This window comes from Scleropages formosus, chromosome 6 (genome assembly GCF_900964775.1).
Source record: "Scleropages formosus chromosome 6, fSclFor1.1, whole genome shotgun sequence".
Taxonomy (NCBI): domain Eukaryota; kingdom Metazoa; phylum Chordata; class Actinopteri; order Osteoglossiformes; family Osteoglossidae; genus Scleropages; species Scleropages formosus.
The window spans coordinates 5,528,313-5,555,408 of record NC_041811.1 but is presented as its reverse complement, the minus strand read 5'-3'; the positions used below and the strand labels follow the sequence as shown (position 1 = coordinate 5,555,408).

General features: G+C 45.0%; 1 protein-coding gene across 2 annotated transcripts in view; it reads right to left on the bottom strand.

The window, feature by feature from the left end:
• Positions 1-15,677, bottom strand: part of LOC108922684 (disintegrin and metalloproteinase domain-containing protein 9-like) — a 29,626-nt gene extending 13,949 nt beyond the window's left edge. For both annotated transcript variants that reach the window (XM_018732971.2, XM_018732972.2), the window contains exons 1-17: positions 15,340-15,677; positions 10,677-10,780; positions 9,604-9,662; positions 8,864-8,942; positions 5,349-5,425; positions 4,592-4,754; positions 3,765-3,830; positions 3,599-3,670; positions 3,312-3,481; positions 3,137-3,218; positions 2,920-3,053; positions 2,619-2,790; positions 2,413-2,505; positions 1,295-1,490; positions 916-1,021; positions 634-817; positions 457-537 (exon numbers count right to left, since the gene is read on the bottom strand). In XM_018732971.2, coding sequence (XP_018588487.1) covers positions 457-537; positions 634-817; positions 916-1,021; positions 1,295-1,490; positions 2,413-2,505; positions 2,619-2,790; positions 2,920-3,053; positions 3,137-3,218; positions 3,312-3,481; positions 3,599-3,670; positions 3,765-3,830; positions 4,592-4,754; positions 5,349-5,425; positions 8,864-8,942; positions 9,604-9,662; positions 10,677-10,780; positions 15,340-15,421 — 1,920 coding nt within the window. In that variant the 5' untranslated portion in view covers positions 15,422-15,677. The remainder of the gene's footprint in view (positions 1-456; positions 538-633; positions 818-915; positions 1,022-1,294; positions 1,491-2,412; positions 2,506-2,618; positions 2,791-2,919; positions 3,054-3,136; positions 3,219-3,311; positions 3,482-3,598; positions 3,671-3,764; positions 3,831-4,591; positions 4,755-5,348; positions 5,426-8,863; positions 8,943-9,603; positions 9,663-10,676; positions 10,781-15,339) is intronic.
• Between the last annotated feature and the right edge of the window lie 11,419 nt (positions 15,678-27,096).

The window sequence follows — 27,096 nt, the reverse complement described above, 5'->3', positions numbered from 1 at the left end:
GTGGAGCATGCACCACCTTTGATTAATTCAATTTCACAATGTTTACAGCTCACACCTGGTGTTCAGTGTTGTTGACTGATACCAAGATGAAGAATACTGAGCACTTTTATATGACGAATCAGTAAACAATCAGCGTTGAATCAAGGTTTCCAGAGACGGAATATTTTTATTCTTAAACTTAAAATCAATTTTGAAGTTACTTGACGGTATTACGGAGCATGTTTAATTGTAAAATAACTAGTATTACTATTGTTATTATTTGAGGTTTTTAAAAACCAAAGCAGGAACTAAAACTTAGGAATATCTGTATTAACCTTTATTGGCTGCAACTTATGAATAGTCCAGCTAACATCTCAAGGCTGTGAGAGAGATGGTAAAGAAGATGATGATGACGACAATGATGACAATGTGAGTCAACTCCTTGCAACTTGTTTTTAGTGTTATTTGAGTACTCACCCCATGACCGTTGCATTTACTCTCTATGTCACAGTCATATTTGAGGACATCAGCGCTCACACACTGGTAATTTAAACACACCTGCAGAGGGAGAACAGGGTATTTCCTGTTTTGTCCAGAAGGGTGACTATGAGAAGCCTGATACAGCCTAAAAGTATCAAGAGCTGAATAAGGTACCATGTTCTCCCCACATCGAGTCCCTTCGTTGACCATCCCGGGGTCTGGGACATCCGAACCCAGCATGAAGTCAACTCCCCAGCACTTGGTCCCTGCGATGGGCGTCTGGATAATGGAAGGCTCAATGCCAAAGACCGTGACCGTCTGCACATTTTCACATTGCAGCTTCCCACACATGGCATTCCTGGGTATACACAGGTAGTCATGGTCCAGTGTGGTCACAAAGTAAATGCAGCACACAGTATGTCCAATTAAAGTAATGCAGAGAGGTGTGATGCTGACCTGATTTCACACTTCCTGTAGCCAAGCCCTTGGTAACCACAATTCCCAAAGCGGTCACCCTTGAAGTTGACAGCTCTGAAGCACACCTCCGGTGCCACTTTTGCCTCTGTTTAGGGGAGAGCTAGTGGTCAGTTTCAGGTTGTATTGTTATCTGAGGCAGGTTAAAGCTGCTGCCTTGAACAACCCAGGTTCAAATCTCACCTCCTGCTGTAGTACCACAGTCAACATTTTTTCTCCAAACCAATACAGTAAAAATTACTTTGCTGGGTAAAGGTCACTTATGGTATGTAGCTAAACACTATAAATGGAAAAATGTGTCATAAAAATAAAGTGTATGTTACATAAAGTAGAATGTTCCTTTCAAATGAGTAAGACTCACTGGACCCAAAGATAGCCTGGCATTGTGCATCATAGTGCTGGCACTGCCCATTGTAGCAATAGGCATGTCCTGCTCGACATGGGTGCCCATTCTGTTTGAAAACGTCACTCTGGCACACAGGCGAAGAGCCATTACAGTACTCGGGCAAGTCACATTCATCATGGGTTGGGCGGCACACGGCACCAGCTGGCAGGAACTAAGAGAGAGAAAGATGGTGGGAAAGTGAGCAGGTGCTGGGTGAGGACAGGGCACAGCTGGAGAAGGTGGTGCTACAGCTAAACTGACATTCTGATTGGACACAGCATAATACATGATTTCAAAGGACTTCACCGTTTCCCCATCAATAAAGTCATTTCCATTGATTTGTTATTTTCATGTAATGTATGTAAATAGCTGCATGCATGGAAATCCCTTAAAACACACACAGAGTCTGAAACCAAATGGGGTCGTGGCAAACCAGAGCATAACCTGGCAACACAGGACAAAAGGCTGGAGGGGGAGGAGACACACCCAGGATGGGATGCCAGTCCATCACAGGCACCCCAGGCTGGACTTGCACCTCAAATCAGCCAAAGAGTGGGACCTGGCCAAACCCGCTGCCCCACCGCACCCCCCCCTCCCTTAAAACATTTAATGTAAATTTTGATTTAACTATTTCAGTTTAATTCGTCAATTACCTGACCAGTCAAGGAGGGGGGGGAAAAGAAAAAAAAAAAAAAAAAAAAAAAAAAAAAAAAAAAAAGACTAATGATCATAATGTCATGTTGGAAGATGATGCAGTGTTTGACACCTCCTTGCCAAATCTGCATTTTTTATAAAATAATATATTTAGAGTTTTACAAATTACTCCAAATATTGAAATAGTGATTTTTTTTTTTTTTTTTTTAAAAAACTCTTGTGTTTCATTTTGCTGATTTTATCAAAATTAATTCATTTGTGAACATCCTGAATAATTTATTAAAAAATATTGTAATGCACTGGAATTGTTCCAATAACCAGTCACTGGAAATCTGGTCATGTGTGAATGAATGGTTTATAGGTCAGTAATAACCACTGACCACCATTACAGCTATAACCGCAGTTCAACCACTGATGTCAGATTGTTTTCCATCACCCACCTGACAGTTCTTGCAGCACACGCCATCTGCACACTGTGCCCCTTGTCTTAGTCTGCATGTCTGGGCTTCACAGCACGGGTCTGACTCACACTCCTACCATGAGAGAGGCCAGACCAAGTGGTCGCGTTACATATGGAGTGATCGCATGGCTGGACAGTTACAATAATACACAGTACAGTATTACCAACTCTGCCACAGGAGATCACCTTGTCAGAGCCACAGTCACACTCCTCTCCCACATCCAGCAGTTTGTTCCCACAGTAGGGGGTGTTGTAGGCCTCATCTGGCTGGGGTACATTCAGCAAGCAGCTGCCTCCCCCACTCAGAATCAGCTTCTCAAAGTCATCTGAGCTGCAGCTGCTGAAATTTCGTGAGCCACTGGGGGAGGGAAATAGGAGTGGGTAGGGATAAGGGAGCGGGTGTGACAAAGGGACAGGAGAACTTAGTGTACGTGCAGGGGGTGCAGTAGCTAGCAACCTCAATGCATTATGGACAGGACACACTCACGTTGTCCCCGAATTCATGATGCAGCGAGTGGCGTCACAGTAACAGGCACGCCCATCATCATGGTTCATGCCCAGGTTGTGACCCAGTTCGTGGGCAACGATGGAGGCCAGAACCAGCACACTGGAGCCAGTGTACTGGGGGAGCAAAAGTCAGAGGTCACTCAAAGCTCATTCACACCCAGCGAGGGCGGGTCAGTGGGAGCAGTGGTGTCACGTACTGCATTGATTCCACCACCATGACTGCGTGAGCATACAGCGCTGACGAAGGCCATTCCCGCTGTGCCGCCAAAGCTCCTTCTCCTGAAAGAGAGAGCAGGTGAGTGAGCACACACAGCTAGACAGACACAAACACACACAGACACACATACACATACTCATGCACACGGCTCTCACAGGACAAGCTGGGCGCTGTCATGCCGCCGCCTGGACCCCAGCACCTGTTCCCTCCACTGAACGAAGCGGGCCAGCACCTCACCGGCACCACCATCTGTGTTGATCAGGTTTCGCTGGCTCCAGATCTCCAGGCCCACAAGAACCACTCGGATGTTCAGCGGTGCATACATCTGGTGCAGAGGCACACCCAGAGTGGCATTTAACCTTTGGATTTTAACCAAGACACTACAAACTGTACTGCCCTGCCCTCTTTCTTAATGCCAGCCCCTGGCCACACCCCCACTCACGCTGTCAATGTAATTAGCCAGCTGGACCATCCCATCCCGCACAGCCGTCTGGTTCCGGTTCATGTGGACGAACTGGAAGAAGGCGAGGGGGAACACGTGGAGAACAGTGATGCATGATTAGAGGACAGAGCCCCCTCTGGACATGGCAGTGACGGAAGGTACTCACCCTCTCGTTATCCACCACCAGAAGCAGCTCCACAAAGTGTGTTTGGTGCAGAATCGCTCTCTTTGTCTGCATAGAAACACCTTTGCTGAGTTCATTTCCACTTTTATACTTTGTTATTACCACGAGGTCATTTTATAGTGAATTATTTCACATCCAACCATCCAATGTCAATAACAACTTTGTCCTGATCAAGGTCAGGTTGATCTGGAGTTTATTCAAGATCTTGGCTTTGGTAAAAATTGTCAACGAAATAAACATATGAAAGAAAAAAAAAAGAGCTTGGAAGCTATGAAATTCTGAAAAAATATTAAACTTTTTTTTTAAACCTTTGTCCAGGATGTAATATTATGCAGAACATAGAGTAAGAACAATAGAATGTATGTCTTAATTAGTAAATAACTAACAAACATACAAGTGCTGTCACTAAAGTGAGGATTAGTGAACATGGTGCAAAAACAACATAAAGTGCACCATTGTTGATCACATATGACATTAGCCAGGCAATGACTGTATTGTCGTTTTGCACTTGTTTGCGTTTCAGCAGGAAATTGCAGAAGTTAGGAGTCACAAAGGGCAAAGTCACTAAAAGTACAAATCACAGAAGGATGGGAAAAGGGGGTTACATGTACTAGTGAAATTAAGTACACACCAGCCAGACAGAAAGAAAAGACTTGTGCGTACTGAAGGAGGAAAATATGGAAATATGAATAAAGGTCATAAAACCAAGTACCCATGTCTAATTACAGTGTTTCCAAAGATCACAAAACAAACTAATGAATCCAACAACGTTACACTGTATACCATTACTGTACATCACCATCACTTACTCTAAGTGTACGGCCGACGGGCAAGCCAGGCTCTACGTGTGGGGTCCCACATTCCAGCGGTTCTGTCCTCATGTCCTCCAGCCTGTATGCCAAATGCTGGAAGCTGGTGGATGACTCCAGGGGCTCGAGCCCATAGGTGGCATTGCCCATTTGAAGGACACCTCTAAGGAGGATTCAAGAGGAGCAGTTGGCAGAAATGAGGAAGTTTAGAGGGTGCCACTGGCCACAGCAACAGGAATTGAAAGCAAACCATTCTCACATTCCCTCAAAAACCACGATTAGCTGTGGAAGTTGACAGGGCAGCGGGTTGCTGGTCCCAGTCTCGTGATACCTGCCGTCTGGAAAACTTACTGTCAGGGACGCAAGCGTTTTTCTGCATGTGTGTGCAGATGACAGACAGACAGACAGACGCAACAATGGGTGATGCCTTATAACAGAGCTGTTCACACCACTGGCAGGCGAGCAAACATTTGCAGTTCTGCATCAGTCTGTGAAACACTTCCTGAAAGAGAACTAAACACTGAATCAAAGCACTCTCATTTCTCTATGGTCAAAATCCCAGGAAGAAGCACGCCCAGCACCCATGTGGTCTGGGAGTCTCAGCAGGGGGTGTGTTCTAATTAACATGTTTTTTGTCCTCAGAAGTAGGGTAAACTGGGATTCAGATTCTGCAGGTCATCCTGGTGTACCACAAGTAATCCTGACCTTTGACCTCTGACCTCTGTTTCGTACTCCTGTTGAGCTCTGGCCTCCTTACCTCAGACCGGAGCAGATGCTGAGAGCCACGGAGGAGCCGGGTAGGTCCTCCACATAACCCTGGAAGTGGCAGTGTTCCTGGGAGACAGGCAGGAGAGGAGTGTGCGCCAGGACGGATGGTGGTTAAATCCAAGGGAAATTCACGTGTTCAATATGAATAGCCACAGTAAAACAACAGTAAGTCATAAAAGCAGTCCATGCAAATTATATTAATTTATCGGACACTTTTCTGCAGCATTCTTTGTCTTATTGATCAGTAACACTGAAGAACACCAAAAAAGAGCTGTTAACAGTGTGGAGCTGAGTTGAATTAAGATGGTAACACTCATTCTTTTCTCTTTACTATCATCAGTTAGGTTGTTGTTCTTGTTGATGTACATCGCTTTGGAGAAAAACATTTGCTAAATGAATAAATGTAAATGAGAATGTAAACCCAGGTGGCATTTAGTTAACTACAGAGAAATTTCAGAAAATAAAGAAAATGTAATAAGCTGAAAATGTATCTTTCAAAATTCATAACTTGGATGCTCCTAGCATGAGAACACAGTATGCATAAATGATCATGATAGTGGTGTTGGACTCATTACTGTAGCAATGAGAGAAGTGTGTCCGAGACCCTTTTTGAATAGTGGGAGAGATTCAGCAGCTCTGAGGGACAGAGGGAGCTCATTCCACCATACCAGGGACTTTTGATTGACCCTTTGTCCCCCTCAGAGCTCCAAGTTTCACAGTATTACCAGGGTACCCACAGATCATCAGTGGAGGATAGGTTTAGCAAAGCTGGGTCAAACACACCACAGCATTGGCAGAACTAGATAAGCTACAAGCAGAGGCGTAACCTTAACCACTAGATGCTCAGCGGAACACTTACAATGAATCCTCTTTAATTCTCATCTTACTCACTGTCACCCAGTGAGTCAAGCACCAAGCACGGCCAATAAGATGATCCTTCCACATCAAATAATCCACTCAACCCGGCAGACAGGACAATGACAGGACAGAGCCCTTCTTCACTCCCCGTTAAAGATCAGCTGGCACTTTGCCAGGAGATCACTTTAGGATGAAGGAGGTCATTAAGTCTCATCTAATGATGAGCTTTGCTCCATTATTGAGGGGATCAGCACCGTGCATCTCAACAGCACTATGGGCTCAGCAGGCAAGCGAGAGAGGAGCAAACATAAGGTTCGAGGGGAGACAGATCTGAAACGAAGTGTTTTCATGTGGGCCTTTAAAAATATTTAAAAAATGATATTGTGATTCACTGGATCGTCCAGTCATTCCGATATGCAGTCACCCAATGTGAGTCATGAACAGATGAACTGCACCTGCAAGCTTTGTGAAGCCATCTATCATTTTCTGGTCCATCATTTGTCTACCCAGCTCTGAAGGACAGCATGGGGCTGCAGTGTCACTGTTCCTGGAGAACAGGATCTGGTCTTCCCAGCACGGGTGGACAGTGCGGTAATCCCACAAAAGCCAAACAAAAGTTGTAGCAGCAGGTCTTCAAACAGAGCGTGGGAAGAAACGGATGCTTGTCTGAGCCACCTCAAGGAAACAAAAGCTGCAGGCTCAGCTCCCCATCCAGTAGGACTTTAATTCTGGACATTCTGCTTGAAAACATTTACTGTATATTGGCTCCAAAACTTACAAACAAAAGTGTGACTAGAAGAATGTTCATAACTCATTTTGTTTATAAGTCCAAAGTGAGTCTTAATTCTAAGCCACAATGTAGCAAAAGCTACATAATACTGTCATCTCTCAACTTATTTACTACACAGGGTCTTTAAATATCTTGAACTTAGTTATACAGACGTGTCGCTTAACAACGGGGACACGATCTAAGAAATTTGTCATTATGCAACATCGTAAAGTACTTATACAAACCTAGATGGTATAGCCTCAATGCAGTCAAGAGACACAGTAAAGACAAGATCTACAACACTGCTGCCAGCGTAACACAGCATACTGTTTCACAGTAAATTTTTTTTATAAGTAGAAAGGGTACACCAAAATAACGATAAGTACAGTAAATACATAAAACTAATTATCAAGAATTATGTACTATACATAATTGTATGTGCTATACTTTTATACGACTGGCAGTGGAGTAGGTTTGTTTACACCAGCACCACCACAAACGCGGAACATGTGCTACGACAGCTACGATGTCGCTAGTCGATAAAAATTTTTCAGCTCCATTACAATCTCATGGGACCACCATTGTATATGCGGTCAGTCATTAAGTGGTGCATGACTAAATTTTAAAAAATTCTCTGTAAGGCATTTTAATATTTTCATTAACTTTGAGCTCCATTAACACTTCTTTTTAAACGGCTGACAATAAAAATACATTCTCTGCACAAACGCCTAATCAATGTCAATCGTTATTTATTCAGCATGCAACTTTCTTCTTATTGACCACTGACACTGAGGAACATCAGACAGGTGGAAAGACTGGAATTGAGCTAAATTAAGATGATCCTAAACTCAAATTCTATTTTGATCATTTTTACTGCCCTCTGTTGACCCAAATGGTAAGTACAGGTCACTTTTGGTCTGCTACAGAGAAATTTTAGAAAAGACATCAGTGAAGCAACAGACTGGTGTCCCATCCAGGCCATACCCACCACTTAGCCTCAGGCAAGTGGTTATTGAAATTGGATACCTGGATGGACAGTGACAAACTCTGTAATTATAACAGTAATAGTAGTGTTATTAATTAATAGTATTAGTTATCAGTAAATAAGAAAGTATGTTCAAAAATTTCTAACTCAGTCATTCATAAGACAAAAAGCAGTGTTCACCAAATAGCCGTTTGTAATCCACTGCAGCCCACACTGAGTGGCCGCACTCCCGATTGTGTCAGAAGGCCAATGCCCTGAATGAGTGGCCTTGTCTGAATTCCGGAACACTCCATCTGGCTGCGAATGGCACACCCGTCTCTGCGGCAACCAGCAGGTACCAAATGGACCTTCTCATCTCTGGGGGCACCTCCCTGCAGGTATGGGTGTGCCCCCTTAGTCCAGGAGCCAAACTGTCACCATGTTCCCAGTTACAACAAAAACTCATTGTTCCCAGCCAACTGAAACCTGAACACAAAGGGATTCCAGCGAGGCCGCCAGGCAGAAAGCTGGGGAAAGCTAGACGGAAGATATCACAGGACCACCTGTGCTAGGAGTTCCACCACTAGCTGGGGAGACTGGGATTTCTGTCAGGAAGAGATGCTTCACTGCTGATTTTTATTGTAATTTTAATAACGCTTCATACCAGCTTTTATTATATTTGACAGTCTTTTAGGACTGTATGATCTTATGTGAGTTTTAGTTATTTAATTTAGGTATGAATGTTATTTACTATATGTGTTTAAATTCAATAAAAGTTGCACAAGGGGAAGCTACTACAAGAAAACTAAAATTATTTTCTGGAAAAATATGTAAACTAAGACAGAACTATTGTCAGCTCCTAGAATGTTTACATTGCAGCTCTGTTGAGGGACCAGGGAAGTTAAAGAGTCACCTGCAAATGTGGCTGCTCTGTGACCAGGCTGCCGTCCTCAGCGTATGAGTACACCGTGAAGTCTTTGGGAAGGAGATGCCTACACACACACATGAGGAAACATATTAGATGCCATGACATTTCCTGTCACCTGCTTTGGAAGCAGGTTAAGGCTGTGGTTAAAGCACCACAGCATTAACCAGATATACAGAAACAGATGGCTATGCTGAGCCCTTACATACCAGGGTCTTATACAAGGAATAATCACTGCAATAGCTTACAAAAATACAGTGTATATATTATTTTCACACAATAGGCTTGTTATACAGTACTATGGCATTTTACTTCAACAATGGATATGTTATGTACAGTATCTTATATAAAATATATATTTGAATTGCACACAATGTCCAACCTATAAGTTTTTTGTCCTTTGTTGGTGTCACACTGAAAATACTGCATTAAATCCAAGGCAGAAAAATAATAATTCAACAATATTATACAATGCTTCATTAACATTCTCATTCAAAAAACTCATTGTGGTACTTTAAATGCAGGAGCCAATTATTTTTTTCATTGGACATTAACATTAACCCCCCCCCAAGCTGATTTCAACTTAACATGAACTCCGTTATATGAGAAATTGGAGTACATTACTCTATTTCTAAATTCAGTGAGAAGGTAATTACAGAAGGCTTTATACTTTTCACAGGCTCAGTTTCACAATTATGACCACATTTAGATCTAAGACCACAACTCACTCGTTCTTCTCCAGAACAATGACATGGTCCTTCCCTTGGATTCTGATGATGTAGGACACCTTCAAGGAAGAAAAAAAGGCCTGGATCAGCCTTGGCGATATCAGGTCAGCATCCTATTTCTGAGTCCCCTAGCAAACAAATCCCTTGCGAAGCTAAACGTCAAAGCTTTGGTGATATACGTCCATGTGTTCGACTGATTGATACATTTAGTACATTATGGTTAAATGACATTTGGGTATCTTTATAAGTGACCTCACTAAAGACTGCACGGAGAGAGGGTCATGCAAACATATTCCAGAAGAGCAGGTGTTTCAAATGTTATCAAAAAGGAGTTTCATAAGACACTTGGTCTGAAACCTGGGTTTCATTGCCTTCAAGGCTGAGTCTCTGGAAGAGCGCTGTCAGTGAGCGCGCTGCACAGAACCCTGTGCATTAGCATTCATCCTCCCATCACCACAGAGGAGCATCACAGCCCAGTTTATCCCTGCCCCACAGGTAAAATTCTCAGCCTGAGGCGGAGGAAACAGAGTCAGATTTATTCTGAGTCCCTCTGTCAAGAGACTAGGAATAAGAGCTGTTTTCCCTCACTTGCCTGCACTAGGTCTTTAGAGAAAAACTACACCACCCTTCTTTCCTCATCTTGGATCCCAGGCACAATAAATATTAGACTGTCCCACCCATTAGCAGAACACCCAAAAAGTCTTAAGTCCCTAAGAGCCAGTGGAGTCAGCCAACTAACGTGTGATCCATGCACACATCCACCCAAACAACCAGAGAGAAACCCAACCAACCAACCTTGGAGCCACAAAGCATGCAACCACACAGCCACTCAACCATCCAGCCATCAAACTAAGGAGCCAATCACTCATCTTAAAGCAGAGCCAACCCATGCAGCCAAATATAAGACCCTCAGTCTTGCACCCAATGCAGCCAACTGACAATCTAACCATAAAGACCCTTGACCATGCAACCACAGAACAAACCGACCATGCAACCAAAGCCAAGCATCCATCCAAGCATGAAGCCATGCAACCACAAAAAAAAAAAAAAAAATCACCACCCTACAAAAGTACCTGTGAAGAGGCTATGCTCTCCATGTCGCGTCTTTGCCTCTCGATTCGTCGAGGGATGGTCAATTCATATGCGGTTAACTGAGATGTTTGCTGAGAGTCCCAGCCTGCAAACACAGGACATACACAATAATACATTGAGACATTAAACCCAGAAGAAATGTGGACCATAGTGTTGTACAGAAAGTCCATGTCTGGAGGTTTTGCTACCCCTTGGAAGAAAAGTAATTGAGACATACCAGGGTAAGCTAAACAAAATTCTTAGAGACACAACATACTTAATACACCCAAATTTCACTGTTTAAAAAAACACACACACACACACACACACACACACACACACAAACAATGAAGCAGAAACATACATGGTATGAACATTGTTATTGTTGTAATGAAGGTACCTGAATTTCCCACTGGTAGGTCATCATCATGTGACTACGTGCAGCCAGCAGTCAAGAGAGCTCTGGATTTGGAAGGTTGTGTATTTGTATCAATCAATAACGTGTGAACAAAATGGACTCATGGCCACAGTCAGTTTTCAGAAGTCTCCTGCTTCTTTAACCTCCACATGGATTTACAATATCAGGCTGCCAATACAGTTCTCAGTAAATGCCCGATTGAGTGGTTTTCTCAGCACCTTCAGAAGGTGAACCCTTCTTGAAGCAATCATGGGGGAGATCCCTGGATTTCCTAGAACCCCATCATGATGTATTTCCTCCTTTTTTTTTTTTAATTATTTATTCCCTCCTTTACTGCAGTTATTGTATTATTTTAGCTTTATTTATTGCAGTTTTAGAGAACTTATTCTGTACACGTTTTTACGTTTGACTCTCTTAGGATTGCTCAAGAACTCTTATGTGCCTGGACCATGTGTAAGTGTACAAATGGCAAATAAAGTTTTATTCTATTCTATTCTATGATGCAGTGAAGTCCAAAAGTTAGGGCGGCACAGTGTTAAAGCAAGTAGTGCTGCTGTCTCACAGCGCCTGGGTGATGTGAGGACGTCGGTTTGATTCCCACTCAGTCTGTGTGGAAATAGCATGTTTCAAGTTTTGTCACATACACAACCACACTTAGTATGATGTGCGGTGAAATGCTTTTCCGACTGTCCACGATACAGATAAATAAGGCAATACAAATGAGTAGAAATAGGAACATACTACAGGAATATGTAATATATAATGATGAAAACAGGAAAGAATAAATAAAATAAAGTAGGATACAAATACATATAGTCCAATATTAAATAAAAGTGCAACGTGTGCAATGTTGTGCGCCGGGGGGCAGGGGAATCTGAGCAATATTCAGCTCAATTACTGCTCCTTGTACATGCAGACCAGTCTCTACTCCATGGTGTTATCCTGGTTAAGAGCTCGAATGGCCTGCGGGAAGAAGCTACTCCTACTCTCTGCGATAACCGTCAGGGAGCGAAAACGCTTCCCTGACCGCAGCAGGGAGAAAAGTCCGTGTCAAAAGTCCGTTGTTCGGGTGGCTGAGGTCTTTCACCATCTTCCTGGCCATGGTCCAACACCTCTTGCTGTAAACAGACTGTAAGTCAGGGAGCTCAGTGCAGATGATGCACTCAGCTGATCGCACCACCCTCTGGAGAACCTGCCTGTCCTGCTTAGTGCTGTTCCCAAACCTGACTGTGATGCTTCCCATCAGGATACTCTCGATGGTACAGATGTAAAAATTCCTCAGCACCCAGTTTGAAGTCTTTTAAGCATCTAAGATAGTAAAGATGCTGACGGGCCTTCTTTGTCAGGGTGTTGATATGGTGCAACCATGAGAGGTCCTTTGTCACGTGAGGTAGAAGAAACTGTCCACCCTCTCCACTGGGGCCCCCACTGATTTTAAGGGGGGGTGACAACTCTTGTCCTGATTCTGGCTCAAGTCCACTGCCAATTCCTTTGTTTTGTTGACGTTCAGGATGAGGTTGTTCTCCTGTCACCAGTTCTCCAGGTTCCTAATCTCATCCAGGTAGGCCTTCTCGTTGTTATCAGAGATCAGGCCCACAACGACAGTGTTCTCAGCAAACTTAACAATGAGAGTTGGAAGTGGCCACACAGTCATAAGTGTACAGTGAGTACAGCAGGGTACTTAAGACACAATGCTGGGGGGCTCCAGTGCTCAGGGTGGGGGTGAAATATGTCTGCTCACTAGTATTACTTGTGGTCTGTCTGTAAGGAAGTTGGAGATCCACTGACACAGGGACAGGCAAACTCCCAAGGTCCTCCAACTTCATTATGAATTTAGAGGGAATTATAGTGTTGAATGCGGAACTGTGATCTACAAACAGCATTTTTACATAATTCCCCCTCCTGGTGTCCAGATGGGTCAAAGCTGTATGCAGGAGGTATGAGATGGCACTCTCAGTGCAATGGGATGGTATGCAAACTGTAATGGGTCTAGGGTGTCAGGTAGTGTGAAGAGGTGATGAAGTCTCTGACCCAGCCATTCAAAGCACTTCATCATAACTGAGGTCAGAGCTACTGGGTGATAGTCGTTGAGGCAGGCATCCCAGGGTTTCTTCAGGACAGGAACAATAATGGACTGTTTGAAGTATGTGGGGATTACCGACTGTGCAAGGGAGAGACTGAATATCTCCGTGAAGACACTGGAACTGGCTTGTCAGCGCAGGCTCTAAGGCTTAGGACCCAGCTGAAATGCCGTCTGGTCCTGCAGCTTCCTGGTGTTCACTCTCTAGGGCTTTCCTCACGGCTTGCTCAGATATGGTTTTAAAAAAAAAAAAAAGGGGGGGGGCATTTACCGCTGACTTTCATCCGATCGGCGCTCACATAGCGGCGTTACAGCGCTTTCCTCAGTGCAGCCTCGAAGCGAGCGTAGTGCTCAGCTCGTCCGACGCGTTCACATTCACCATTCTGGAAGGTGGTGTTTTTCACTCCGTAATCATTAGTCCCTGCCACAGGCTAGAGCCACCGTGCTAAATGTAAATTTCCTCCCGTAGCCTAGCGCCGCTTTTGCCTTGTTTTTGCGCACGTTGTACGCAGTGTATTTCGTTCATCATGTTCCTGGTGTGAGCGTCGCGCTCATAGCGGTGCGAGATCTCAGAGCGCCGCGGAGGGTTGCATCCCTCCACGTACGGATGGTGGTTTTGCAGATTGTATCGTCCACCAGTTTCTGTATGAATTCACGCCCGCTTCCGTAAACACGTTGACGTCATCATCCGACCTGCGCCTGAACATATCCTAGTCTGCGAGTCTGCGTCCTCTAGAGCGTCCTGCAGAGCGGCCACCGATTGGTCCGTACAACACGCGACCTCCCTCTTAACTTCCTGTAATAGCTTATGTTTGTATCTAGGCTTGAGGAAGATGGCGGTACGGTCCGATTTTTCAAACGGTGGATGAGACTGTGCCTTGTAGCTGTTTTTAAACGGAGAGTAGCAGTGGTCCAGAATGTTTTCACCCCTAGTGGGGCAGGAGATGTGTTGGTGAAAGATTGGTGCTATTAAAATCCCCTGCTACAATGAGCACGGAGTCCTGGTCAGTCTGATAGAGTCAAGAAGTTCACATACGATATCATGACAGGGCAGTGTCCGTGTCTGCCTGAGGTGGAATATAAACAGTGCTGATTACCACCATCATAAATTCCTGAGGAAGGTAAAAGGGGTGACATTTGATGATCAGGAGCTCCAAGTTAGGAGTGCAGGAGCATGTGAGAGTTTGAGAGTTCTCTCCATGTATGTGTGGGTTTCCTGCCATTGTCCAAAGACATGCTGTTCAGGTTCACCCGTAGTGTGTGACTGACAGCAAGAGTGTGTTCCACAGATGAATGGATGAGTGAGTCACTGTAAGTAGTGTATCTTCCAGTGTAAGTCACCTTGGTGAATAACGTATGTGGGCTGATTACACTACATAGAGTTTGTTGGAAGTCACTATGGAGAAAAGCATCTGCTAAATAAATAAGTGTATGTAATGTAAGTCCAAGACCCAAGAACCCTCAAACTACAAAGAAGAGCAAGCATAAGCAGAGAGATAACACATCAATGAGATGGACCACTGGCTCATCTCACCAACAGTGTCCAAGCAGAGACCAGCTATAAATGTGACCATACAATAAAACTGTATTCTTGAAAACCCTGTTGTAAGCAGGAGACAGATGCATTTTCCATGTGTCTGAGAACAGTCTGTCTGAATGTGTCCAGTGACATGGTTTCCCCTTTGTGGGTTAATGTCTGCACACAAAACTGGAGCGCAGCAGTAAATCCGCTTAGCCCACACGTCTGGTGGGAATCATCAGTGAGCTACAGACGTCCAAATGGGTAGGTGGGGCACACCTTGCTGGTATGTCATTAATTTTCATTCACACATGGCTCTAATATTAGACATATTTACATATTGACATGTTTTGAACCCACATGATTGACCATGAAATCCTTGCCACTGAGACATATTGCTCTAATTAAAATTATACATGTTGTTTGAAGAGCCCCATATAACCCCAGACAGCATTTATGAAATTAATACAACTGAACGCGTGGTGACCTCCTGTTGGACCAGATCAGATGACAGCAGCAGGGTACGGATTGAGGGATTATGATACGGGGATATATTGCACTGTGTGTTTAGACTGGATGGTGATGTAACACACAAACACACACACACACGTAAAATACACATTCACACACGATCCCCCCCGTACTCACCCCCGCAGACGATGCCGCACAGGAGCGCGCACACGCACAGGCAGGCTGCCCCCGCGGCGCTGGAGAGGGGCGCTCTCCCCATTATGCGGGACGACTAGAGGGCGCTACTCCTGTGGCGATTTCGGCCCAAATCGGCTCCGAACAGCAGAAATCGCACGCAGTCTCCCAGCCGTCAGTACCTCTATCCCAGTGACATCCACGTGCTGGTGAGGGCGCGCGGCTCCGCGTCCTGAATTTAGTCGAGCAACGGATTTACGGGGGGGTGGGGCCGAGGGCACGGTCAGTCTGTAAACCGTTCATCCCGAGACAGCGCTGAGACCTGCAACCAGGGCCGTGGCTAGGAGGGTGAAAGGTGGTGACAGTTATAGGGTACCCCAGTTGCCCAGGGGGGCCCACTAAATCTAGTAGTTACGATATATAGGTCCCTACTCTTTGAATAATTATAATATTATATTACAGCTTCAGCTTGTATGCCTGAGAGTTTAATGAAAACCACAACAACATGCAATCTCGTGAAAGAAGTTTTCCAAATATCTCTTCTCCCCCTCCCTAAAAATGGTTTTGTCCGAGAGTTATTAATCAGTTCAGCTCAGTCAGTGACAAACAGCAGAGGGACCCAATAAAATGGTAAGTCCCACCCCAGCTAGTGAAGCTCACCAATCAGAGTTGAGGCTGCTCTGAGAACAGTTGAAGTTGGAAGTGAAGTTACGCATAACAGGAAACTGAGTGATTGGAAATGTAGGGAAAAAAAAAACATAAATCTGAGTACCAGAAACGTAATGAAAAGAAGGAGAGGGAAGCCAGGAAAACTGCTGGATCCCAGTCTATAAAGACCTTCTATAACAAGACAGGGATGTCATTCTAATGGGATACCGCCCGATTTTGCTTCGCGTGAAGGGCATCTAAGTCTTGCATCTAATCGAGCTTCCGCCCGCCCCCTGCCTGTACTGTCACATCATTTTCTCTTTACTGTACTGGCGCGCACTGACCTAACGATTACACGGTCAAAGTCTCCGTCTTTTTGCGCTATTATGTAAATAGAGTTGGTTTGTATAACACGGATAAATGGATATGCCCCGTGTCACAAGGATTACAGGCCTGCCGGCTGCTGATCATGTGACATATGTTTTAAGATAACTTTCAAAAAAACACGAATACAACTCACTTCTCTTGCATAAATACATTTATTAGCTTTATTTAATAATATTGTAGCACGCAGCGCCGTGGGTTTGAATGGGGCGAAGAAGGACGCAGAGGCAGTGTTCATGTCGAACGTTTTATTGGACCACCGGCACGCAGGGAAGTAACACTCTCAGTAGAGGACCCCGTTTCCTCCAAAACCTGGGCACCTAGCCAAGCTTCCCAGCCTGCTTAGCACCCCCAGCCACTCTTTTCCTTTTCCTACTGGCAGACGCAAGCACCCGCTTATATTCCCTGTACGTCACCAAAAATTAACCAATTACATTTAACAAGTTTCCCGCCCAAAACACGGTAGCGCGGTGTTGTTGCAATATGTTACGCAGTAGTATGTTATGTTCATAAAAAGTAAAGGCAATGAGTAATCTAAGTGTTTTTATTTTACATTTGACTGCATTCTTTTAATTTCCTGAATGTTTACTTCAGCTGTTAGACACCAGACTGACTGGAAAGACTTTTTATTATATTGCTGGTACTTTTTTAATTTGTTTTATTTTATTATTTTATTAATTTCTTGCCTTTTGTTATTATTTTCTTAGTTTGTCTTGAATAATTGCTTAAGGACTTTAAACAATGTTTCATAAGTTTTTAATGGCTTAATGCCATCGTTTTGATGTAGTACTTATATAAACATTTAACTTTTGAAATAAAAGTGTTAACAACATGACCATGTTCTGTTACAAGTAAACAGACTGTGGCATTATCCGACCCACAACCCCATTCCAAAGATGACTTAGAGAGTCCCTATGGCACCTTAGATGTGGTCCTCCATGCCCATATCTTATAGCGTATATGATATGGGTGGAGGGCAGTGGGAGACCACATCAATATTTTTTCAGGGGTCCCAGAACTCCCTAGCTATGGTCCCGCCTGCAACAGTCCGCGCACAGACGGGGACAAGCAGACAGTGTGGTGTCACCTTCAGGACGTGCTCCAGTAACACTCTGTGTTTGTGTGTGTGTGTTCAAAGCATGTTCGGTGCGTGATGTGCAGTGCATGATCGTTGCATGTTCAGCGCATTCTGAGTTCCATTAACACTCAACATTGCAGTTTGGGAGACGCATAAAAATGTCCTCTAGAGTGGACAAAAATGAAGGGCTGTGTCTCAGGAGCATATAGAGGTGGTATCCGGGATGATCGGTCACACAAAAGCCATTTATTTGTGTGCTTGTTCATTACTTTGTTGTTGATTTCTAAGGAATGTTTTTAAACTTTTAATAGTAATATTTAGCCATAGAGATTCTAGTAACTAAGTACAAATCAAAGCTAAAACTGAATCTTTTATGAAACACAATAAAATACCTATGAACAGAATTAATATATTTTGTTGTTCTGCCCTGTATAGCTTGAATTGACTTGCATGCTTGAGTGTTCAGTTACTTTGTGTTTTCTATAAGTAATTCAAAATAAAATTAAACTTAATAATTTAAAAACTAAATAATTAAAGTTAATTTAAAAATGAAATCTATTGTGATTATTCTTTATTGTAAAATAAAACACAAAAAAGTCTTAGGGGAGGGATTACTTTCGATAGTTGGTGTAAAACAGATGTAACGTTTTTGGATGGATTTTAATGAGAAATGGTTCCGAGATCAGTATTTTAGCTCTTGACTTCTGCCTCTTCCAGTGGACAACCTAGTACAATGTAGTGAAATAGCACAGGTTACACAGGAGGTCATCTTATGTGAAAGTTTGTCAGGTAAAATGATGCATACTGTATACTCAGAAGACACACACACACTACCTGTATGTGGTGGATCTGCAAAGACTATTCAACACCACAGTCAGAAATAAAAATGAATACATGTAAGCACATTATCAAAATTGCCAGATCACTTTATTGGGCCTTCAGTAACACACACCTCTGTTGTACCCATATTCCCTACACAGGTACAGTCACATGTCCGTTATCATACCTGTGCTCTTCAGCGACTGCTGTCACCTGAGAGCTGAAATTGTAATCCCTCAGTAAATTCCTTTACACTAAATTAGAAAGGAAATATTGATCCCACTCAACTCACAATAAAAAGATGGAACAGAGTTTACTAAAAAAAAATATTCCATGCAATTTACAGTGTGTGGTGAAATCATGTTTAATTTATTGCAGTAAAAAAGGAAAAAAAAATGGTAGAAATGTGTAGCCAGTGGATTTGCAGAGTGTGTTTTGACATGCAGGTTGTGCAGTAATGGACTCAGTTTGATCCAGATGATGCCCATCATGTTTCCATGTGGAGCAGATGATACAGGGCATATCTGCACATAGCATCCTCTGGAAAGATTACAAGAAAGATGGTTTAAAAAATATAATTTAAAAAACAAAATCTAGTTGCCACACCCATGCCATCAACATAATGATAATCAGACACACCTGGGACCTGGCAGGATAAAAAGGCAGAAGCAAACCTAGAAGGACGCGGAACCCTGTTCGCGCACTTCTCCCTTCCTGTTCCCTTCCTGTTCCCTTCCTGTTCCCTTCCTGTTCCCTTCCTGTTATCTGTGTTTTCATGTTTGACCTGTTGCAACGATCTGGCTAATCATGAGTTAGCCCAGATCCTCACGTGTAAAAAAAAAAAGAAAAAAAAAGGGGTGTATAAACCCAGACGGACACGGACGAATGGAGCTCTTCGTTTAATATCTTGTAGGCAACTATGGGTGACATACTTCACACAGCTGTCTTCATGATAAAATAAACATTAATTTAATTTAAACTCCAAAACGTGCGGGGCACAACATGTGTACACGGCCAAGTATATCAGGCTGCGCGCCCGCGGAAGAGAGAGAAGACCGGGGAGGGCAACCCCTCGGTCTCCACAATAATACGTCATCATTACACTATGTTCACCGACCACGATTCTGGATTTCCTGATAAACGACGTTTGCAGTCCGAAGACCCACGCCAGTCCCTGACTACGGTTCTTGTCCAGTCCCTAAATAAACTCCTGTGTACTCCGCAATTGAGTCCGCCTTCTCCTTCCGGACGAAATCATGGCAGAAGGTTCCGCCAATGGAACGGACTCAGCGGGGATCGATCGCGTCAAGAGGGTGCTCGCCGCACAAGGTAACCGTTTGGGTCGATGGAGCAAACCTTAAATAGCCTCGCGGAGGGTTTCCAGTCCCTACTAGTCGGAGCGATGCAGGAGCAAGGTATGCTCTCTGCGATGGAGACCGCCCCCAACCGCCTCCAGACTAGCAGCCGCCTGCAACACCACCGTCTCTGCTGTGCCAGCCTCCACCGCCTCAAGACCCGTGTCTCATGTCGCCCTGCCCGCTTCGAAGGTGACTCCGCTCGCTGCACTGGGTTTTTAATGCAATGCGAGTTGGTTTTTTCTAGCCTGCCTCAGGTGTACGGCACTAGCCTAAGCCGTATTACATAACATATATATCATGTCTCTTCTCGCCGGCCGCGCATTAGCCTGGGCCACGGCCACTTGGGAGTGTAATTCACAGTCGACCTACGCTGACTTTAAAACCCGGTTTCAAGCCGTGTTTGGGCTGCCCCCGTCAGATGACAGCATCAGTGAAAGACTGTTCGAGATCAGACGGGGGAGCGGACGGTGGCCGACTACGCCATCATCGAGTTTCGCACCTTACTTAGCCGCATGCAGTGACTGGGGCAAGTCAGCACTCCTGGCTAGTTTTCGCAGAGGTTTAGATCCCCGCATATGGAAAGGGATGGCGTTCCAAGGGGACGAATGGACCCTGGATCAGTTCATTGACACTGTGGCTGTCGACAAGGCCGTGCGCACCAAAGAACCACAGCGCCGCGCAACCCCGGAGCAGCCCAGCAACGAGTGCGGAGCAGCGGAGCCCATGCAGTTGGGACGGGGTCGCTTATCCCCCACTGAACGAAGGCGGAGATTCCAAGAAGCCCTGTGCCTGTACTGCGGGTAATCCGGACACCGTCGTCTTCAGTGTCCCGTCCATCCCAGAGCCCAGGTGAGTGGGACCTCCACTGTACCCATGCTTGTCTTGGGGAGTGGGTGACCTGTCCGTACAGGCTTTGGTAGATTCTAGGGCAGCAGGCAGCTTTATAGACATTAATTTCGCCCAGTACCACAAGATCCCTGTAGAAAAATGTCCCCAGCACCTTAAGATTAGTGCGTTAGATGGACAACCCCTAGGTAAGGGGTTCGTAGATTCCTAGACTGCCCCCCTTCAGATGGTGATCGGGGCTTGTCACCATGAAACAATGCAGTTTTATCTGATCTCCACCCCTGATGTTCCGGTGATTCTGGGATTTCCCTGGTTAGCATGTCATGATGATTGGAGCACTGGAACTCAATGTGAGGGAAAATGCCTGAAGTTACCTTGCAGGGCCACCTCCATTGAGGGGAAACGACTCTGCACGGCCTGCGCAGGTACCCCCTGAGTACTAAGATCAGGCTCCTGTTTTCAGCCGCAGTCATGCCACTGAGCTACCTCCTCACCGCCCATGGGACTGTGCAATTGACCTTCTACCAGGTACTACACCACCCCATAGTTGTGTTTATCCCCTGTCACGGCCTGAGCAGCAGGTGCTTCAACAATACATCACAGAGGCGCTCGTCTCCGGTATCATCCAACCCTCCACTTCTCCTGCCTCCGCCGGTTTCTTTTTTGTGGAGAAAAAGGACGGGGGGTTGCGACCATGTATAGACTATTGGGGCCTAAATCGCATCACTGTCAGGTACCCTCATCCGATGCCATTGATCACAGCTGCCCTAGAACAAGTTCGTGATGCAAAATGGTTCACAAAACTAGACTTAAGGAGTGCATGCAACCTGATACGTATCCGAGAAGGTGATGAGTGGAAGACCGGGTTTTGTACAACCATGGGGCATTATGAGTACTGGGTCATGCCTTTCGGGCTTACCAATGCACCAAGTGTTTTTTCAGGCCTTTGTCAATCATGTGCTGGGGGACCTAGTAACTTGTCGGGTGCTCGTATACCTGGATGACATCTTGATTTTCTTCAAGGATTTTAACAGTCACGTTCATTTGGTTAGACGGGTTTTACGGCGCCTGCTACAGAACCGATTGTATGTCAAGCTGGAAAAGTGCGAGTTCCACCGACGAAGCATCTCCTTCCTTGGTTTCATACTGACCCCACACGGAGTCGCCATGGATCCAGGTAAGGTACGTGCATTGTTAGAATAGCCATGTCAGACCACTACAAAGGCCTTACAACGATTCCTAGGGTTTGCCAACTTCTACTGCCGGTTCATAAGAAATTTCAGTTTGATCGCTGCCCCGCTAACCGCATTTACAGCAACGAAATCATACAGACTCCTATGGAACCCGGAGGCTCAACAGGCGTTCAATGAGCTCAAATGCCGCTTGAGACCGGGGTAGGCGCAGTGCTTTCCCAACTCCAGGGTAAACCGGAGAAAATGTACCCTTGTGCTTTCTTCTCTAGGAAATTGTCTCCTGCTGAACGAAACTATGACATCGAGAGCTGTTGGTCATGAAGTCGCCATTAGAAGAATGGCGTCACTGGTTGGAAGGTGCAAAACATCCTTTTCTGATATTAACGGATCACAAGAACCTCGAGTACCTGCAGCGTGCCCGACGCTTAAACTCCCGACAGACCAGGTGGGCGCTCTTTTTTTGCTCGTTTTAACTTCACTGTAACCTACAGGCCCGGGACGAAAAACACCAAAGCGGATGCTCTCTCGTGCCTACATGAGGAAAGACCACACCCTGGAGAACCTGACTACATCCTGCCCAGGACCTGTGTGGTGGAGCCCGTACTATGGGATGTCAACCAAAGGCAGCAACCAGACTCGAACTCTGTACCTCCCGGAGGACCAGTAGGTAAGCAATATGTTCCCCCAGGAAGACGAAAGATGCTGCTCCAATGGGCTCACGATCATCCAGCTGCGGGACATCCCAGCTTCAGTCGGACACAAGAGCAGCTGCAGAGGCAGTACTGGTGGCCATCCCTAAAGGAGGACGTGCAAGGCTATGTCCGGGCCTGTCCTGTTTGTGCGCAAACAAAGGTACCAACCCAGAAACCTGCCGGTCTCCTGCAGCCCTTGCCCGTCCCAAAATGCCCCTGGACGCACATAGCTCTCGACTTCTTAGTCGATCTCCCCAGTTCGGAAGGTAAGACTACAATCCTGACCATCATTGACCGTTTCTCTAAGGGTTGTCGCCTGGTTCCTTTGCCCAAGTTACCCACCGCCCTTGAAACCGCCGAGCTTCTCTTCCACCATGTTTTCCGGCTATACGGTCTGCCTGAGGACATCGTATCCGACCGAGGGCCTCATTTCACCTCACGGGTCTGGAAGGCATTCTGGAGAAAGTTAGGAATTACGGTGAGTCTGACCTCTGGTTATCACCCAACAAGACATCGGCCCATTTCTCCGAAGCTACTGTTTGGGTAATCCCCAACAGTGGGTGCGGTACTTACCCTGGGCAGAATATGCCCACAACACTCTCGCTCACCATTCCAGTGTATTTTAGGGTACCAACTGCCGCTATTTCCCTGGCATCCGGAGCCCAGTGACGTGCCAGCTGTGGATGCCTAGTACAAGAACAGCCAGACGGTATGGAAAGTTGTGCGCGATCATCTTCTCCGACGCCAGTCACAACTAAAACACCAGGAGGACAGACAACGACTCCCACTCTCCATCCTACCAGGTCAGAAGGTATGGTTATCCACCTGCGGCTTACAAGGACCGTACATGTCCAAAAAACTTAGCCCTAGGTACTTGCGACCCTTCAAGGTTCTACGGCAAGTCACCCCCGTCACTTATCAGCTGCAACTACCTTGGCACTTACGCGTACACCCCTCTTTCCATGTGTCGTTCCTGAAGCCCGTGGCCACTGCTCTCCATCAGCCTCAGCCGGCGCCTCCATCTCTGATAACCTTGCCCGAGGGGAGCGGACCTGCTTACATCGTGAGGGCGCTCCTGGATTCCTGTCGCCGCAGAGGGACCCTTCAGTACCTAGTGGATTGGGAGGGTTATGGGCTGGAGGAGCGTAGTTGGGTGGCAGCCCATGATATTTTGGATCCTGACCTTGTTTCTGATTTTCACAGGGCCCATCCGGATCGGCCCGCTCCCCGGCCTCGCGGTCACCCCCCGGGTCCCAGACGAGTGTCTGGAGCCGCTCCTGGAGGGGGGGGGGGGGGGTCATGCCACACCCATGCCATCAACATAATCAGACACACCTGGGACCTGGCAGGATACAAGGCAGAAGCAAACGTAGAAGGACGGGGAACCTTGTTCACCGACAGCTCACTCGTTTTGAATCAGCTTGCTTCTCGCTTCTGATCCTTGTTAAGATAAGATAACACTTTATTGTCTGTTTACACAGAAATTTGTCTTGCTTCACCAGCTCAGCAATCAATTTACCTCAGACATCACACAAAACAATAAAAACCATTACATAAATACAAATCCACAGAAACAGCATGAATAAATATGCATTTGCATTTAGTGCAGGTACATCAATCAAAATCCAAACAACTACTGGGGTGTGTGTGTGGGCGCGCGCGCAAATAGGCGTGCGTAGGGTGGGGGTGGGGGTGGGGGTGGGGGGGTTACCTCCTTGACCTGCTTTCGATTCAGTAATGTGATCGACTGAGGAATAAAAGAATGTTTGTTCTTATTCTTCTTAGTCTGGTACCCTAAAATGCCTCCCAGAGGCCAGAAGCTGAAACTCCTCATGTAGAACATGAGAATGATCTGTACTGATCTTCTCTGCCAATTTCAGGGTATGCTTGGTGCAACGGTCAAGGAAAGAATTTACCAAAGAATGACCTACCATCTTTGAGCAAATGTTCAGCAGTCTTAAAATTCTGCTTTTCAGCTTAACTGAGAGGCCACAGAGCCAAACTGGGCTTCCGTATAGTAGAATGCTGTGAATTGTGGAACAAAAGAATAAAGAAAGAATCTCCTTGCTGACACCAAAACATCTGAGTCTCCTCAGAAAGTAGATTCTCTGTTGGACCTTATTACATATGTAATCTGCATGATATGACCAAGATAGGGCATTATCCACGTACACTCCCAGATATTTAAAAGTTGAGGACTGCTTTATAGGTTTGTTGTGAATGGTGACTGGGACTGGTATGAACTGTGTGGATCCAAAAAAGATTTCCTCTGTTTTGATGGGATTTAAAATAAGGGTGTTCTGGGTACACCATTGGACCACTGTGTTCACACCGTCAAAATAGGAGTCTGGCTTCTCCCCCTCAGTCATCAGTGCTACCAATGCTGTGTTATCAGAAAATTTGATGAGATAATGATTAGGTGTACTGATGATGCAATCATTGGTGTAAATAGTAAATAACAGTGGTGAACTGACACAACCTTGAGGAGCACCAGTGCTTGTTATACGCAAGGGGGAGTATGTGTTATTAATTTTAACCAGCTGATGTCTGTTAGTGAGAAAAGAACTGTACCAATGAATGAGACATGAATTTACTCCCAACTGGTGCATTTTGGAGAGCAGCAAGTCTGGTTTGATTGTATTAAATGCCGAAGAAAAATCTATAAACAATACTCTAGCATAGAGTTTGCTTTTTGTTGTATCCAAATGCTTTAAAACAAGATGCATGAGGGTGGCTACTGCATCTTCAGTGCTGTGCTCGCGCTTGTAAGCAAACAGGTAAGGGTCTAATTTTCCCTGAATACACTGAGAGAGCAAATGGGAGATGATTTTTTCCAGAGATTTCATCAGTACAGAAGTAAGAGCAACAGGTCGATAATCATTACACTCTTTAGGACATTTTTTCTTAGGAGGTGGTATTACATGGGAAGTTTTCCAGGCTGTGGGGACCGTGTGTGTATCCAGCGATTGCTGGAAAATGGGCTGCCACACAGGGGCGAGCTCCTCCCTGTAGTTCTTCAAAACAGGCACTGATGTTGTCGGGGCCGGTGGACTTACGTTCATTAAGATTTCTAAATGCGTTGGCCACCTGTCCTACTGAGATTTTTACTCTGTCATCAGGCCTTATAAGTACTGATCTCAGCACATCACTGCAACTCTCTACAGTCCCAGAGGTCTCAAACCTGGTGAAAAAAGTATTCAGCTCTACAGCAGAGGCCACCTCGTCATTTGTTACCAACAACTTCTGTTGTTTGCTGGGCATACCCACCATGCTTTTCATGGTCTCCCACATTTTTCTGGGGTTATTAGCCTTAAAAGACTCTTCGAGATATCTCTTATGAATATCCTTTGCTTTCCTAATTTTATCTCTCACTGTTCCCTGTTCCTAGTCTGCCCGCCTGAGTCCTTCTCCAGAAACCTCTTCCCTTCCTGTGATCTGATCTGTGTTTTCATGTTTGACCTGTTGCCTGTGTTCACCGACCACGATTCTGGATTTCCTGATAAATGACGTTTGCAGTCAGAAGACCCACGCCAGTCCCTGACTACAGTTCCTGTCCAGTCCCTAAATAAACTCCTGTGTACTCCGCAATTGAGTCCGCCTTCTCCTTCCGGACGAAATCATGGCACTAGTACAGTAAGACACTGGCTTCTCATATTAGGAATGGCCCAGTTATGAATTTTTAAGCATACCAACATTTTCCAGTTTATTTCTAATTATTATTTCTTAAGGGGTTTTCTCAACTTTAAAATTAAAAAAAAAAATTGATGCAGAACGACCACAACCCGCATTTACATTCATAGACAACAGATGGCAGTAAAGCTACATAAATAGATCCAACAGCCTCTGTTACGATCATGCATGTAGAGTTCTCCTGTTATGAATCTTTGAGTTATACGTTTTTTTGTATTTTCTTGTGTGTATGAGAGCGAATGCAACCAGTATTTAACCACCAAACTGATAGATGGCAAAAAAGAGAACTCAAACAGGAGTGTGAAACTGCTTTAATTGAACTCCCATCCACAGTGTTTACAGCTCTTGTCTGGTGTTCCTGAGCACTGGGAATCAATAATAAGAGGAATGATTGATTGAGGATGATAAAGATAGATTTGATTTCAGTAAAACAGAGGTACTTGTGGTGGGTGGTGATGCCAAAAGTCTCGACATTTTCAGGCATACAGATTGTGTCATGGATTTGGGTGTCCTGTTGGATGGGAAGCTGTCATTTGTATCTCAATGTAAATGCTTTGACTAACTCGTGCTTCCTTCAGTTAAGAAGCATAGCTAAATTACTGTGATTAGTATAGAGATAGGATGCTGAGAAACTGGTTTATGCTTTTGTTTCAAGCAGGCTGCACTTGCTTTATTATCGGGTTGTCCATACCAAATTGTGTCCAGGCTACAGTTGGTACAAAGTGCTGCTGCGAGAATTGTCACTAGAACTAGGAAGTTTGACCATATAACACCTGTACTTAAATTGTTGCATTGGGTACCGGTCGCTTACAGAGTTGATTATAAAATCCTACTTTTGACCTATAAGTCAGTACATGGTATTGCTCCAGTTTACCTTTGTAAGATTATTGATTCTTATATCCCAGGACGATATCTTCGTTCATTGGATGGAGGTCACCTTAAAGTACCTGTGATCAATAAAACCTCAGTAGGAGGTCACGCCTTTGGTTATAGAGCACCTGAACTGTGGAATAGTCTACCAGTTACTGTCAGAAATGCCCCGTCTGTTTCTG